At 41.3% G+C, this 18,373-nt stretch overlaps 1 protein-coding gene across 1 annotated transcript; it reads right to left on the reverse strand.

Moving 5' to 3' along the window:
* Positions 1 to 3,704: 3,704 nt before the first annotated feature.
* On the reverse strand, positions 3,705 to 18,072 carry pou1f1 (POU class 1 homeobox 1). Its single transcript, XM_050048887.1, has 7 exons — positions 17,290 to 18,072; positions 14,829 to 14,990; positions 14,483 to 14,581; positions 6,557 to 6,820; positions 6,228 to 6,392; positions 4,660 to 4,720; positions 3,705 to 4,556 (listed from the first exon to the last, which is right to left on the reverse strand). Exons 1-7 carry the CDS (start codon positions 17,423 to 17,425, stop codon positions 4,316 to 4,318), a joined length of 1,128 nt encoding a protein of 375 aa, XP_049904844.1. The 5' UTR covers positions 17,426 to 18,072; the 3' UTR covers positions 3,705 to 4,315.
* Between the last annotated feature and the right edge of the window lie 301 nt (positions 18,073 to 18,373).

Raw genomic sequence — 18,373 nt, forward strand, 5'->3', positions numbered from 1 at the left:
CCAAATGTGTAAGAAATGCCAGTATGGTCGAAAGCAAAAGCAGCAGCTGTGATGTTAAGTGTATATACTCACCTACACCGATCAGCCAAAACATTAAAACCACTGACAGGTGAATTGAATAGCTGATTATCTTGTTACAATGCAGTGTTCTGCTGGGAAACCTTGGGTCCTGGCCTATATGTGGATGTTACTTGACACACTCCACTCACCCAAACACCGCTACAGATCGAGCAAACCCCCTCATGGCAACAACACTCCCTAACCCTAACCCCAGCAGAACAATGCAGCACACCACACTGCGAAAACTGCTCAGGAATGACCCAAGGAACTTGACAAAGAGCTCAAGGCATTGACCTGGCCTCCAAATTCCCCAGTTCCCAATTCGACTGAACATCTGTGGGACGTGCCAATACCCCAGATGTACAGCCCATCCACAGTGGGGCCTCTAGGGATTGGACAGGAAGTCTGGGGATGCCCCTTGGTGTCTAGCACCAGGGTCTTCACGGCAGATCCTTTCAATCCCATGGGTTGCGAGATGACGTACCAGCATGTCCCAAAGATGCTCAATCAGATTTGGATCTAGGGAATTCGGAGGCCAGGTCAAGGCCTTGACTACTGCCATTGGGGAGTGTTGTTGCCATGAGGAGGTTTGTTTGGTCCGCAGTGGTATTGGGGTGGGTGGTGCGTGTCAAGTGGCATCCACATGAATGCCAGGACCCCAAGTTTCCCAGCAGAACACTAGATTGCAATAAGATTTACTTCACCTTTCAGTGGTTTTAATGTTTTGGCTGATCGGTGTATATAATCCTTTAAGCACGAAACACTGCAATACAAACATTCTGAGTTAAGGTATATGCATTCAGATGTACTGAATGTACTGAACTGTGGTAAGCCCACAGTGTTCTTTGAATACATGCCAAGTGAGGACAAATTCCAGGAGTCAGTCTTAAGAGGTGTACTTTAAAGCGTCGGTGAGACCATCATTAAGAAATTTCTTAGTAGCTTTATCCCATTCAGCATATTGTACCTATAACTTTCCACCATACAGCCTCAGAAATGTGTCGGCAGTCGATGGACCTGCTGCATTTATTTCCCCCGACGGCACTCCAGTGAGACAGCTGCTCATGGATCACAGTGGAAACTGCTTGTTCCTGAATTAAGATGTCTCCTAGCTTTATTTATGAATCCCCAGCGACACACTCGTAAATTGTACAATTCGTGGTGTACACATAACCAGACTCTGTCTCCTAATGTATGCATTCATAGGGCAATATAATGACATTAGTAAAAATGAGAGATGGAACATGTAGCTCTGAATTAGTTCTCCTTTATTGTCAGAAAAGAATTAAACTGATTTACTTTCCAGTGGCTGGGATGTGAAAGACAATAGCTCAGCACAAGTGCAAGTTTTTGCACTAACCAGCTGTGACGTATTTACTGGATCTTTTCAATCAAGTTGAATGACACCATTTCATCTAAAATACATTCTTACAATGCTTATCATTCTTTGCACTATAACATCATGGCAGTCTAATTTCCATCTGTCACCAGGCCTGCAGAGCTAACATTAAGGCTTATAGTACATTTTGTCTGAGAGAGAAGTTGTGGCATGTCTGCTTGTTTCTTCACTTCATTAAGACATTTCACATCAGTCATCCCAACCAGGTCAGAGTCGTGACTGGCTGATGTTCTTCACTGTGTGACACTTTGTCAAGGCAGCAACAACAGAAGCCTAACATTAACAAATATGAAAGATTAAATCTATCTTACACCAAGGAAACGACAGCCCTCACATCCATTTGTTGACAAGAATGTCAAAGTTTCACACATATCCCTGACTTCAAACCATAAATCAGAGGTGGAACTCAGCAAAGTAGATCAACATAATACATTAGATATCAAATAAATAGGTTGTTGTGAAACTTTAAATATATTACTTTTTTGACCACGGCTAAATTAATTTAAACAACACAAACAGTTTTTATAGGACAGGTAATTATTGAGAGAGCATCAGCTCTAACCTCAAACACACAAACATACAAATACGACACAAAGAGACCTGCTGTTAAATGCAGATGTAAATGTAGAGCATTTCAGAGACAAAATTATGAAAGCTAACATCTGTTGTTAGAAAGGCACAGGGCTGATGCATGAGCACTCATCTGCACTCTAAAGCTGATTAATTACATTTTATTTGGTCTGTGTAATTAATATCATTTCAGTATGCATACATTATAGCAAAGAAGGTACAGCCAAGATTCAATGCATTTAAATGCAGAGGTGAGACCAAGTCATTGTTTTGCAAGTCACAAATAAGTCTCAAGTCTTTGCACTAGTGTCTCAAGTCAAGGCTTATAAGTCTCCTGGTCAAGTCCCAAGTCAAGTCCTAATTTTGAGGTCCTAAACTTTGCATTACACATCTTAAATCAGTCACAATGTGCTTTTCACCAAATGTAATTTTAAGAATAAGTTGACGGTGGTGAACCAATCACCAGGTTTAGCCATTTCCAGTAACTGCCTGCTGGTTAGCATATGGAACATCTTGTGAGCAAAGCATTGGTTTACGGTGGGTCTGAACACTCCCACCATCTTGGGAACCAGGAAGTACGTGGAGTAAAACCACTTCTGTCTTTCGTAAGTGGAAACGACAGACACAGCCTGGTTCTGTAACAGGTCCTGGATCTCTGCTGAGAGCTAAGACGTATTCATAAACTCATTATTCATTATTGCCTTAAATTGTAATAAAACATATTTTTCGCTTTAACTTGTTTGTTAATTATATTTGTGGTGTTGCAAAGATGTAAACAGAATGGAAACAGCATCCTTACAACTAAATGTGGGTGAAAAATGTGTGTTTAAATTATTTTTTGGGGGGATAGCGGCCATATTGGTATTATGCAAATTAGAGGACATAGTAAAAATATAATATGATTATAAAATAAATCATGAATCTGAGTATTCCAATGTGTTTCTCATGGTCAAAAACCATAAAATAGACACCAAGTTTGCATTTGTAGCTAATCTGATAAAAAAAATTATAACCAAAATGGTGGGTGGCGGCCATATTGGATTTTACAGCCATAGTCATCAGAAAGCCAGTCTGCAACACCCCGACATTCAGATGTCTTCTACATATATCAAGATATATATGTACCAAATTTGGCGCTTTTATCACAATTAAAAATTTACAAAAATCAGGAATGCTTTTGGAATTTATCTTTTTTTGTAAAACAAGTGTGTCGGCAGTTGTTGCATCGCCGTCTGTAATTTGCTACTGCAGTTTGTTTTTTGTTGACCACCACATCGTTTTTGAATGCAAACAAAATTATCTTTGGTATCATTTTTTTTTTTACAACTGGTGGTCAGTACCCTAACATTAGTTCTTCATGGTTCGCTCCTGCACCTTGATTGGACGCTGTAGAATTGGTTGAAACAATGTGAATCTGGGGATTTATGTGTCGACTTGCTGGAAGTGAACTGTATTAATGTTGATTCAGGAAATGAAGGGAAATAAAATTATTAATGGCACACAGATCTTTTGGCTTTGGGGAAGGTATCAAGTATTTTCAAGTAAGGCTCAAGTCCAAGTGAACTCACCAGTCTTTAGTGTTAAGTCCAAGTAAAGTTGCAAGTTTTATTTTTTGATTTTGTCAAGTTGAGTCTAAAACAGTCAGATCTGTGACTCCTGTCTGACTCAAGTCCAAGTCATGCGACCCAAGTCCATCTGTGTAAATGTCAGGTCATGGTAGCTGCAGCATCAAACCAGCAGGTCACATGTTGATGACAACCTTTCATCGTCACAGTTTGAACTTCAAGAAAACTATTGCTGGCTCCCTGGGCTGCTCTGTGATGTTTATATATATTGACATACTGCTAGAAACATTTCTATTCAAGTAGATAAGAAATGAACAACAACATAAAAATGGCATTTAGAAAGAACATTGTAGTAAGGGATGTCTCTTTAAATTAAACAAACATTTGCTGTGCTGGAGTCGAGTTACACACCGACAATGACTCATGTTCTTATAGCTGGAGTGTTTTTCAGCTGTTGTTTTTTAGTCAGGCTGACCTTCACAGGATATAAATTATCATCTGAATGTTAAATCAATGACATTGTTTCAAGTGCGTCAGCAGCTGCTTAATGCAGGGTGAGGGCAGGTTTTTATTACTGTGTTTTTCTGTTTCCTGTTGAGTTAAACTCTCCCACTTCATGATGGAATGATTTCTGTCAGACCCTTAATTTAAAATAATAAAATATTTTCAGCAGCTGTGGACATGAAGGCACCTCCACTACTCTCTCCAGCTGAACCCAACACTACGTCATTGGTCTTTGTGTTTTACTCATCTGTGCGATGCAGTGTGGGGTGAGTTTGGTAAAACAGGAGCTGAGGTTGAGGCTGGTTTTGACCCGTTTCTCTCTTTGGCGTCGGTTGCAGAACCAGACTCTGACAACCTCCTTCTCCAGATGGAGGCCCTTAGCTATCCGGGCTATTTCCTGAGAGGAGGGCTTACTTTTCTCCACAAAGCTGCGCTCCAGAGCCTCCTTCGCTCCCAGGCTGCAGCGGGGAACAAGGGAAAGAGAAGAGAGGATAAACTCTAAGAAACAAAATGTCATTGTATGGTATGCATTGTATCTTTGTTCCTGTTTATCAGTGATACCTGATAGTTGTTCTCCGTTTCCTCTTCCGCTCATTCATTCCTATTTTATCATTGTACAACGCTGCAGGAAGGGGAAAAAGGTGTTGTTATTAAGAAGAGAGAATCACTTCACAGCTCACTCATGTATGTATCATCTGATGAGGAGGCATGAGTAAATAATGGGTAACTTTTCAAGAGGTCATAAAGCAAAAATGTTGGGACAGACCTTTGTCTTTTTCTATCATGAAGTAAACTAATGACCCCTAAATAAGAGACATATTTTATGGATGTTTCGCATTATATTCAATGCACAACAGAACAGCTGATAAACCCAGATAGTGAACTCAATAACTGCAGGAGGTTTGTGTAAAACAAGTGATTCTGATGAATTTTGAGTAGCTTATTTTCAACAAAACAAATTCAGTGTTCCCTGACACTTGACTGTTGTTCTGCCCTTTTCAGTTGTTTTAAATGTGCGGTTTTTTCATTCAGGATGAGGCTGTTTAGCAGAGAGTGAAGGCTCTGTGAAAATAGCGAGTGTTCAGGTCCTCACCCTGACCTTATCCTGTGAGATGTTTTTTTTGATATGAATAATAATATAAACTTAGAAATTACAATTAGTTTTTTTTTCACAAATGAATGATTTCTTTTTTAAGATTATTTTTTCAGGCTTTTTGCCTTTATTGTACAGGACAGAGAGCAGGGGGGTGACATGCAGAGATGGCCGCAAACCGGAGTTGAACCTGCGACCGCTGCAGCAAGGCATCGCCTCTGTACATGGGGCACCGGCACTATACACTACGCTACCGACGCCCCAGAAATGAATGATTTCTTTGTGATCTTTTGCCGTGATGCCAATCCAGGTGTGCCGTGGGATTTTGTGATAACCATACATTATTACTGCAATATTCAACTGAGCCTATACAAAAAGTTATGAATACATTTTCAATTGAGTGTTTCAATATGTTCTGCACACCTATTTCCTAATAAAAAGGGAATCCTTAGCTAAAAATTTCAAACACCCTCACGGGGAACCTATTTGTCACCGGTCGTGCATGGGAATTATTAGTGTGTGATACATCAGAAGCCCTGATTGGCAGCCAGTGTGAGGGATGATAACATTTAAAAGGAGAAAGGCGTGAGTGGGACAATGGATCGCTTTATTGTACAGAGCAAATTACAACAAAACACCAGTGAAGACGACCTACCACCAAAAGAAAAGAAAAAAAACTGTCAGTATACAGTTTTTTAATTGTCTTATGTCATGATACGAGTGATAACACATGTTATAGAAGCTATTGTTCACAGATATAAATATATATTTTGCCCTTTGGTGTGCCATGGGCTCAAAAAGTTTGATAACCAGTGTCCTGGATAATGTGCAAGCCAGTGTTAGACCTTCAAAGCCATGCAAGAAAAGCATGGCATTAATAGAGTTATTTCCAGCTGACCCTATCATCACTCAAAAGTGCAATTTTCAATTCACATTGACACAAATTTCAGCTCACAGAGATGAGCTATCCAGGTAAAGATTACCTTGGGATAAATGCTATAAATGGGGCTTGATGGAGTGGATGTGTGTGACTCACCGCCGGCCAGCTCGGCTTCGTCAAGCCATTTAGCCAGAATAGCCTTCAGTTTGCAGGCGTTCTTGAAGCTCAGCTGCAGATTTTCAAAGCGGCAGATCGTGGTCTGGCTGAACTCTGAGCCGTGCACCGCAGCAAGAGCCTCGCCTACGTTGGTCTGTGTGTAGCCTGGAGGTCAAAATGAAATACTTTACAGAAAACCCATGAGCAGAGAAGCAGCAAGGCGAGCACACACATACAAACATTTGTGGTAAGATCTGTAATTGGTGCAGCTGGATGGCAGGGTCATTTTCAGTTGTTATTATTATCATCCTTTTAGTCAGAGTACCCACCAAGTTTGATTCTTCGTATTTTGAAGTCATTGGCAAACATCTCCAGCTCTCGGATCTGCGGGGAGTCCATGGCAGGGGCATCTTCTGGGTCCCGCATGCTTTTCCTTTGGCCGTCAGTTTTCATCTCGCCGATACTCGGGCCCCCGGGGGCCTCATCAGTGGAGAGGAGTGCCGGGGGCAGTGAAGAGAAACTATGGCTTAATGCACAGGAACCACTACTAAGACCGTGATCCGGAAACTTGTACAAGCAAGGAGTAAGAGACCCTGGAGAGACAGAGAGAGCTTTTAGGTGGACAATTAGGTGGTTGGAGTCTCCGGGGAGACCCTCAGACTGTCAGGAGGGTGCTGAAAGCAGCATGGCCGCTATCCCCACACATATCCTGACAGCCTTTATTTCCACAGCACAAAAAAAGTTTTGACATGCCCCTGTGAGAACTACTAAGAATAAAAACTGCTGGAACCTGCAGGGTATAATTTTACTATCGTCATAATTCTACTATGATAGTCAATATAGAGTGTTTTTGAAATGTGACAGTGTCCATCCCCTCCTGAAACAAAGGGGTGCCTACTGAGATATTCCACCCTAGTTTTTTATTTTGTAAGCAAGAAATACACTTGTGACACCATGTAGACCATGTAACACACACCTGAACCAGCTCCATTGACTGATGAAGACAGTTTCCCCATGATTTATAAAGCAAATTCAAATTTCTTGATGGATTACTCTTATCCTCAGGTTCAGTGTTGCCCCACAAAGTCCCCCATTTGTTTTTACAGGTCTCTATTCAGCAGAGCAAAACACCACTCAGCCCTTTTAAACAGGTTGACCGTTTACAGGCTAATGTTCAAGATTCATTATTTATCTGCCAATCACTCCTTTCCTCCTTTTGTTAGTATTAATGACAGATTACTGCCAGAGGAACAGATGGACGGAGGACTAATTGTGTTTTGGAATATGAGGCTGCTTACTGCATCAACATTCTGCACAGCTGCAGGGGGAAAAAGCAACTGCATTGATCAGTTTTAGTAAAAAGTTAAATCAATCACATTATCATACTGTAGGAACAGACGGTAGGCGACACCTAGTTTGTGTAGGCTTCCATCCACTCTGAGCTGCCCTGTGTACAGTAAATGGCTTGTTTTTTTACAGTGTCAACATTGCTGGAAGTGTATCTATAATGAGCAATACAACACTCCCCTCTTGTGTCAGTGGGATTGTAGTGCAGTGCAAACTATATCATATATCATATGCAACTGAATTTACAGAGGAGGTGATTGGAAAGATAGATAATAGAAGGTTGTGATGTAGTGGTCATACGCTGCCAGTTAATCATGTACACTTGGCTGAAGCGACAAATCCTACCTTCATGAAGGCTGGTATTGTTGTACTGTGCTGTTGACATTGCGCTGTGTTTCTAACATTTTGTCCACCCTATAAATGGTTACATCTATCTACACAGCCAATCAGGACGAGCCAGTGCAATCCTACAACTCCTTCCAGTGTGCGAACTGTACCATGACTTTCAGGGGAGCTCACTTTTTTTTTCGCTTATTCAATGCTCATACAAATGTATGAGCATTAAATCCTTAAGCTTCTTTGTTTTGTTTTGGACATATCTGTATGCTGACTACAAAACAGAGACAGGAATAATGGTAATCTGGTGTGCAGACTGAGGGGGACAAAAATAAAGTTTGTTCTTTTCTGACCTTTCGGTTGAAGTGAGTAAAGTTTGTGATTCTGTGCAGTAGCTGCAGTTGTGATGGCAAGAATAGCATGCATGCCTGTATCTTTAAAATGAATAAACCTCACGCATGAATTGTGCATCAATAATTATGCATGATCCATGATGATGAAAATACAGTACAATAGGAATGCATGACAAAAACAGCTTACTGTCAGTATTTTAGAGACCCTCCCCATGTCTTATGAAGAAGAACCGAAGAACCAAGCTTCCCCTGGTTCCCCTTTGTTTCACACCCTGACTCCCTCTTTAAATCGAGCATATGAAGCACATATTCTGTAATCTACAATACACAGACATATCAACATGGCCATAAAAGCTTCATCTGAAACTCAGACATAGCGAAATATTGCCTGCAATGACAGCAGCAGAGTTGAAGCCATTGTGGACTGTCTCTGAAGGAACACAATGGCAGAAATCCCCCCCACCCAATACAAAATGATTGGTTTTCCAAAAGTGGAGTGACAAAAAGGATTGTGTCATTGACCGGCTGAATTGTTCAGATCTATACACCAGCTGGAGAGCAATGTAGCAGATTCTGCACTAAAACTGTATCAGTGGTTTTCTCTTGTACTGAAGGTGTTAGGGAGAGGTTGGATTCTCTTAAAACCTCCTCTCACGTCTAGGGGGTAATATCTAGCTACAGTCGCCTATAGTTTTCAAAGCCCTTTCCATTATCCTTAATTGACCTATAGATAAGCCCCGCCCTCAAACGCAATGAGCCAATCACAGTGCGTATAGAGATTCTCATACACTTGGACATTCTCTGCCTGGACATCCATTGAAATGCACTACAGAAAGTGAGTTTTGTTCGGTTTTATGAGCTTTTTCTGAGATTTGAAGTTTAAAAATGGTCAAACGGTGTGCATGGGGTACATGCAACTCCGACACAAGGTATCCTGAGAGGCTGGGCGACGAGGTGTATGTTTTTCCAATTTAAACCACATCTCAACCGAGAAAAGTGTCTCCTTTGGATAAAGTTGTGTGGTAACGTTAGACCACAACATCAACTCAACGTGAATAAGATTAACAATGATGTCTACATCTGTTCTAAGGTAAGTCAACGTTGTGTTTGAGGCAACATATTGTCACTTTGCTGGAAAGAAATATAAAGTTATCTTTAACATCTCTAGCTAACGTTAGCTAAAGTTAGCCTAACGTTAGCTCCTAGCTGCGTTGTTCATCATGTTGGGAACTGCCCATTGGTTCGACAGCCCATTGTTTCAACCATATTAAACTCATTGTTCCGAAGTCCGTTCCGAAATCATCATGATGCCCTGTGGTTAAGGTCTGGTTAGGTTTAGGCACAAAAACCACTTGGTTAGGGTCAGGAAAAGATCATGGTGTGGGTTAAAATGAAAAAGAAAGTGACAAACACATAAGCCGTGAGCCTGCTCTGCCTCAAGCCGGTCGTGGCGCACCATATGCGTGCCGCGAGCCATTCAGCACCGTTTTTGTACTTTGGTGATTGTACATCATTGTTAGCTGTTGTCCAAAGGGCTCTAGTTAAAGCTATAGTGCGTAACTTCTACAGGTCCGTAAATGTCCGTTTCACCCAAGCCACTACTAGAGGAGATGACACAATGCTGATTAAGCCGATCGGCTCCTCTAACATCTCGCAGTATTTTTCAATATCATTTTTAGTTTGCGTGTCGACCGGCGACATTCCCGCACTGGCGCACAGGAAATGCTTCCTCACAACAAGAAGGGAGGGGGAGGAAGAGCGGAGAGTGTCACAGCAAGAGGTAGAGTGCAGGTAGAAAGAGAAAGCAACATGGCGGAGAAGTGGCCGAGACACGGTTCAGAAGTGGATCCTACCACAAAGAAAAAGCCTGGACGTTCGGCTGAAGGTCTATTAGCAAAGAAGGAAAGTGACCGACGGAGAAGGCAAACAAGGATTTGTATTGGCGTCGCTTTTCCTCGGTGGAGAGCCCTGAAGGAAGAAATTGGGCTGAGGGCAGACACGGATGTTGCCTTGCTGCTGTTGGATAAGTAAGTGACTTGGTTTATAATTATATTATGAGTAGTATGTGTTGCTGTTACATGTACTGGACCTAGTACTTTATTATTTTCTTGGAAATGGTGCTATGAACGTTATGTAATGTTAGCAGCCTGGTGTTGTGTAGCATTGTGTACATGGTGTGAAGCGAGTGTTACTCTGTTTACACGGTGTGTGGCAACTGGCGAGTGTTACTCTGTGTACGGTGTGTGGCGACTGGCGAGTGTTACTCTGTGTATGGTGTATGGCAAGTGTTACTCTGTGTACATGGAAGTGCTGCCAGCTTATTAGTTGTAATAACGCATTATCCGCTGGGAGGCGACAGAAGTTAAGCACTATAGCATTAAGCTAACGTTAACTTCTGGAGCTTAGCTTCATTAACTTATCTTTAATCGCAGAGATAACAAAGGTTGGCAAACGTTATGCTGAGTGATTCAATGTAAATACTGTAGCACCAAATTAACGGAGAGACACTCTTGGTAAAGATGGTAAAAAGGCCGTTATCCTTTTCTCATATTCTGAGCCAAAAACCTTAACTTCAGTGGCGCTTTAACTTGTTGTTTTTGATGGCGACGGCAACGAGATGCGGTTCACAAGCGTGCACTGTGACCTGTAAATTCTGGCTTGTAATTTAAGCTTTTCACCGACCTTCTCAACAATAAAATGATTAATATATCCCTCCAATGCGTAGTTTAGGCCCTTTTGGTTACTTCTCAATGACATCTGATCGTTATGTCACCAAAAAGCATCAATTGCCTCCTGCGATATGCCGTGTACTGTGACACCTGCCATGGCGCCGGTCACTGAATGTTGATAGTTTGTCCGAGTGAGTGGAGGGGGGCGTGGCTTAGCCATAGGTCAATTGTCCAATGTCTCTTAATTGAGAAATCAATATGAGAAAATAGAGTGAGCATCTGTGATATATCCCTCTATACCTCATTTTTTGAGGAAGGGTTTCAGCAAAAACTCTTTACGCCTGAGGACATCAACTGTTCTTTTAGGTCGTGGATGACTCAGCAAGAGGCATTCTGTTCATCCTGACCACGTTGGAGGAAAGAGAGAAGACTTTTCCTCGTTTGTGCCTGATGCCTGCACTGAAGTTCCCTGGAGAGCGTACATACAGCTATGCTGCGGTGCACACAGCAGTTTTTGTTTGTGGTATGGAGACAGATTGGACAACAAGCCCTTTTGAAAACATGTGTTGGCTCAGTGGGTTTGCGAAAGCACCTCACAAGCCTTTGTGTACATGGCCATGGACCCTCCAGCTGCTATATGTGCACACCATCCGCAGAGTGAGGCAGCATCAGCTGCTTCATGCTGAGCAAAGATAGAAAGCAAACAGACTGACAAATGTAGCTTTGTCACTAATTCATTTTTTGCCCACTAAACGAGCTGAAAACACAACACGACACCTTGCACATTATATCTAGTCATTTAAGCCATTAATATAAAAAAGAGTAGATTAGTACAGCTTTAAAAATGAAAAATAAAAGGGCCAGCTTCATCTGTGACCTCGTCTCGTCCAGTTCACATTACAGAGTTTTTGTTTAATGCTACGTATTAACACTGTGACTGCCCTTTCCTCTCAAATATCCCTCTGCTGAGTGCCGCCGTTGCCCACTTTGAACAAGTTTCATTTTGTGAATTATCAGGGGCAATTTCTCACCACGCGCACACTTGATATGCCTCCTACTGAATTTCATAACAAAGTTTTTATTGCAGTTGGTTTGGTCGTCTTTTAGTTATTAATACTTCCCCTATTTCAATCTATCAAACATCCCTTTGTCCTTAACAATTATCTTTCCATATTAACATTTGCCTTTCTTTTCTAAGGATGTAGACAAAAGCTGCAAACTAATGAGTTATAATTGTGAAACCTTCAATCCGTCCCCTGATAGTCCAGAAACTGAGTTCATTAAAGTGACAAATGACCTCCTGATGGTAATAAATGTGGCCAGCTGTTTCATTTTAATCTTAATGTATTTCAGTACAGGCTGTGACACAGTGGACCATACAATTTCATTAGACCATTTACAGAAGCGGGTTGATGTCGTCAAGTCTATGCTCCAGTGGTTAAAATCCTACTTTTTAACAATCCTGTATTTTAAAAGAAGCAACCTCATTTCCTCTGCAAATGTTAATTGTTCTGTACCACAAGGGCTACACTTCAGATCCTGCTCTGTTTGATCTGCTTGGTCATATCAAACAAACCTGATGTACTTTCTTCAACAGAGCATGCATCATCTTTTTTTTTTTTTTAATCTAACAAAGAAGGTTATTTATGTTTTACTGTGCGTACAGTAAGAATGACTACTTTAAAGACATTTCGGAAAAGAAAGGACAATAGTGTTAATTTGTCTCGCATAGTGTAATCGTTATATCACAACATTTTACCAGGGTTCCCACAGTCATGGAAAACCAATAAGTCATTATTCCGAATTCCGAATTCCGAATTCCACTATCAAATTTTCCAGGTCTGGAAAAGTCACGGAATAAAAAAATAAAAATAAAATAAAATAAAATAAAATTAAATTAAATTAAATTAAATTAAATTAAATTAAATTATTGGATGTTTTGGAAAAGTCATGGAATTTCATTGTGTGTAATAAAATTGTTACAGTAATCTTCCATTGATAACCTTCCAAGTCACGTAACATAATGGCAAACAAAATCACATATGTTTGTTCTGTCTCTCCCTCTTGAATCTGATATGTTTCAAAAAGGCTGAGCAAATGGGGCAAGGAAAAAAAAAAGTCTTTTAAAAGTCATGGAAAAGTTTTGAAATTTTGTCCATAAAATCGTGCGAGAACCCTCTTTTAAATGGAAATGTCAGTTACAGTAACTATTTTTATTTTTATCCCAAGATATTATGATTTGGTGTTAAATGTACAGGTCTGACTTAAAGTCCCTTGAAACTTATATATTTAACCATAACTCTAAGTTACAGTTAAAAATATATAACAAAAAATAATGTTTGTGTGTTTAACACTCAAAAACTCAGCTATTCTGTTATGTCAGGGTTGTGTGGGTGTGATTTGACCAGGTTTGATTGACAGTGGCCTGGCAACAACCTGTCATCAAATTTTGATTCAAGTATTACTAATTAGTCTCGCTCACCAGACCTTTCTCAAGAAAAGAAAGGTCTGGCTGGGCCGACTCTCACTGTGAGATTGGAGAAAAAAACGCCCCGGCTGCTTGTACTTCTTTCAACCAATCACAATCGTTCTTGGCGGTGCCACAGCAACGGTGCGCTTGCAAAAATATTGCCGGGGGGAAACAGGTTTTGGTGTAACACGCCCACAAAAATATCACCTACAGGACGCGAACCATGACAGAAAAATGGCTACATCCCCGCAAGATCAAACACCGCAAAAGTTAGTAAAGGACGTGTTGAAAACGGTTGAAAACTGGTACACAACCGGAGGTGGTAGGGCGGGACTTCAGCAGGTGGCTCGTTCCGCCCAATGAGAGGCTGATCTCTGAAGCAAACTTCCGCCCACTCAGACTAATTACTAATTGGTGCTTCGAACTACTTGACATCACCTTTTTACACTGAACCCTGACCCACTTCAAACCAGTGAGAAATGAATAACCAAAACTGCTCCAACTTTGTCAGAAAATGTTGTGTAATGCAGGACGATATCAAGAAGCTGATGGAGAACATATGTTTTCAGGGCCTTTCAAATTCAGTACAACCTAGCTAAATTGGCAATATCAATACATGCTCTGGCCTGACAGCTTTCATATGAAATGCTGCAAACTTAAAAACGCAATAATACCAATATAGAAGCAGCAGAATCTTGTGAAATACAAAAAAAAGGGAAGAAAATCTCTCCACACCAATACCATTCCCCCTGACAGTTTTCACCACTGCTATTTTCATGTTTCTGCTCTCTCTGCAGGATTTGGAGGAAGTGGCAAGTCGTCTTTGACAGTCATGTTTAACAAGTGCGCTAAAGAGCTCAAGCGTTTGGCGGAGTAATCATGTCTGAAATTGATTTTAACTGGAAGCAAATTTGAAATTAAACGGGAATAAACAAATTGTCTGCTCAATTTACTGGATTTATCTGCAGGCCAGGAGTGGGAATGATTATGTATGCGTATGTGCATGTGTGTGTGTGTGTGTGTGTGCGCATGAGAGAGAGAGAGGGAGACTGACAGTGAGAGTGTGTACCCGATCATTACCTTGCAATGGGTTTGTGCTGCCTACCATGTTGGGGTGAGGGACACCACATGTCTGCAGAATACGAGTCTGAGAAATACTGGCAGAGAGCATCTCCTGAGCTGCAGAGAGAGACAGAGGCCTTTATTATAATCTGCATAATAATCCTCAAATCATAATCACTGTCAGCATAGGTCTTATCAGTAAGATCATCATCAGATTAGTACCACCCTCACAATTACTGCTGTCATCATCAGCACTATTTGCTTAATGAATTAATTTCATAATTAATTGACTATCAACATTATTGACGAGCAGCTTAATTACAGCCTTGTAATAGTTGTCACAAATACCATCACCACCACTCACCTGCCATCATGCCATAGGTGGCCTGCTGGTTGCTGTAGTGACAGGGGGTGACTGGGTAATGTAGGCCCGGGGGACCGTTGCTGAGAGCGTTGCCAAGGGAGGAGGTGGACAGGTGCATGTGGGAGCGCTTGGAGGGCTGACCCAGGGACAGCCCTGACGACACTGATGGAAACAAACGTGGTTAGAATTTGACTGGAGAACAAAAGATCAGCAGACTAAGAACGGGAATGCATTAGCTAGGATGAGAACAGGGCAAGTTTTAAAGAGGAACTTTGCCTTTTTTCAAAATGGATACATTTTATTCCTTTGGTCTAAAACAGTCCAAAAATATTAGTAAAAATGAACAAGTCTCTCCCAAATTAAAAAGCTTGAGTGATAAAACCCAAGTTTGTGATGTCATCGGGTACAAATTCTGGAGCTGCTCCACAGACAATGAATTAGGAAAGATGTTATAGATGACACTGAGAGCACCCAAGGCAATGTTCTGAGTATATGGGTACATTTTCCATTTCAGAACTGAGAACGTTACAATAGAATAAAGCTCATTTGGGTATAAAAAAGAAAAGAAACAAAATCAGGCTCCCATTCATTGTCTATGGAGCAGCTTCAGACTTTATACCCAATGACATCACATGTCTGCTTTCACCTCTCTTGTTTCTGGCTTTCTTAAAGAGTAGCTCATGTTCACAAATATTGATTGTGCTTTCCTCTGCCATGGAAATAACATATTGGAATTTTTAATTTAGGTGGTGGTCCCCCTTTAAGTCAGTTCAGATTAGAGTTCCCATAGACTAACATGGGATTTTGAAAATTATTATATTATATTTTCAAATGTAATCAGCTGCTATGTGTCGACACAATACACAAAAATATCTTCAAATCTGATTTTGAGTGGCTTCTTGTGAATGATGAGAAATACAATACAATTAATTTCAACTCTCTTAGTTTGCTCATGAGGAGAGCTCCATCATATGAGACAGAAAGAGAGAAAATAACTGCTAATATCTGAGTTTTTAAGGCAAATATCAATGTGTTAGTCTGGTGCTGGTGCAGAAAGAAAAGTGAGCGACATGAGCACAGTTTGAGTCGAACACATTTATTCTCCAACTAGACACTGGAGAGAAATGTCTGCTACCGTAGAATTGGATGCTGGTAGAGCTTTAGACTGCGCTGTGAATCCAGTCAAACACATACCCTCACACAACCTTCCAGAAAAAGTAGTCTGAAATGAACCCATGAAAGGAAGTTTTTCTGACGCTGTTTCAAAGCTAAAGATTCCTCTTTAAAACCTTTCCTTTTGCAGAAGCTCTTCCCTGCTAAGTGTATTTAAATATAGTTGAACATTGCCCTGGTCATGTCCTCTGCTAATTACATAATTATTCATGTATTCATCTTTTTATGCAGCTTAGCGTTCTCTTGAAGCACTAATGTGTTGCACTCTGAGTTAGCTCCACCAACACTCATGTAGAGGCCGTTTCTGTGTTCTCGGTGTCACGTATGATGATATGAAAGAGGCTGATGAGGTTGTGTTAAACCAATAAAAATAATGTGCCACTGAGGATGATCCTGCTATAATTATGAATTTTATGTCTTCAGTTATTACAAATTGTACTTATTTTTCCACTTATTCAAAATGGCCACTCAACAGAAAACAAACATAGACCAGCAAAATTCCAGTACAGTGCTGTCGAAGCAGAAAAATCCATTTGCAAGATATGTTTGACCTGCTGCTGCATGAATGTATTGTATGACCATTAATGTTTTGCATGATCTAATCCAGTCTATTCTAAGATATAACAAGCAGGCACTAAAAACCCACAGGAAGTTTTTTCCACAATGCTCCATCGTGAAAAAGACCTTGGGGAGTTTGCCATGCTGATAACATATCCTCAAAGCAATTATCCACTGAGTAGAGACAGCTGGGCCAAACCAGCTGATTAGATACATTTACATAATTTGGGTTGGCTTTGAATAAATGTATTTTTCTATCCGATTCATCCTCCCTATTCCCTGAAAACACAACTTTGCCTTCGTGAGGAAGCATCAGCATGGGTGGTGCCGAGCACGGTCGGGTCAATTAGAGGTCTATAGGAGCAACCTGTACACGAGACATCACTCACCGGCAGCACCCATGGGACTTCCGTTAAAATCAATAGTGTGAGTCAGTGTCAATGGGAGCAAATCTTATTTTGTCACAGCAGTGCGCTCTCATCGTATAGCCTCACGAGGCTGCAGTGAAAGATTGAAGTAGTTGTTTGAGGCCTGGCTTCCTGCAGCTGGGATTTAACACTGCGACACTATGTGGGTCATAGCGCATGGCATTCAGGCACTATCAATGTCTGCTTTCTCTTACTTTCTGAACATGAAAGAACAAATTCGGCTAAGGTAAAGCTCAAAAGAGGAAGGGAATTATGCAAACTGAAACATATGTAGGATAGAAGGCCGTTTGAGCCCAGTTTACCTGCAGAAACCATGCTGTGAGCATGGGAGCTGGCTGGCAGGCAGTCACCAGTAGAGGCATGGTGCATGAGGATTGGCAGGGGTGAGTCTCCTGCAAGTGGGGTGAAAGAGTCGGCACTGAATGCCTGGCATGCCATTCTTCTCCAGCCTCTCTTCAAATGGTCCCAGTGGTGCACTGAAGATTGACGTGATCCCTTAACTGGTTTCTTTTCTTTGCTCTGCCCTGTCTTGCTTTAATTGGTCTTGTCTCCCATTCTTGCTTTCCTTGTCTTGCGTCTCTTTCTCGTCCTCTTGAAATCTCTTCCTTCCCCTTCTTGTGTCTTGTTACGTATTGTCTCCCGTCGTCTTGCCTTTTGTCTTCGTCTTGTCTTCTTTGGCCTTTTCTTGTTCTGCCTCGTCTCGTCTTCTTTCACTTCTTGTATTGTCTTCTTTTCCTATCCTTTTCTCCTAATTCAGTCAAGCAGAGTTCTAACTTTGCTCACTTGGGAATATGCAGGTAGAAAACTGCAAACGGTTACCTTTTTCTTTTTTTTTCTCAAAGGGAAATGGATGTCAGCACTTCAGCCAGAACTCTTCACAGTTTATGGCACACCTGTACCCTCAGCCAAGGCTCTCCGAGATGAATAGTGATGAGCTTCAGGTTCAAGTCACTATCACTGATATATCTGCTCAAAGGTGTTTCTCAACTCTCGAGCTCTGTCTCACTGAGGCCTCTGCAGTGCATGTCCCTGTCTCTTTTTCTGTATTATAGATGCAGGTAAGCCAGTATCTGTCATACCCTCTGCATTTTGACGCCCTTGTCTACTGCAGGTATTTATATCCCACCCACCCACAACCAACCACCTCTCTCGACCTATGAGGCCCCCTATTTCCCATCGAGCCGCTCACCCCCCACCTACCAATCCCATGTCAGTGCTGTTATTACTTGTGTTTGTCCTTACCTGCATCCTCCTCATCCCGTTTCCAAATCCAGGATTAGGGTACAGAGCGGCTGAGAAACCCGATCCCCTCCTCTCCTCTCGCCGTCTCGCTGTCCCTCTCCCTGATTGCAGGGTTGTTTTGTAGTTGCAACAGGAGAATAAAGT

Source organism: Epinephelus moara, chromosome 7, assembly GCF_006386435.1.
Source record: "Epinephelus moara isolate mb chromosome 7, YSFRI_EMoa_1.0, whole genome shotgun sequence".
NCBI classification, from domain to species: domain Eukaryota; kingdom Metazoa; phylum Chordata; class Actinopteri; order Perciformes; family Serranidae; genus Epinephelus; species Epinephelus moara.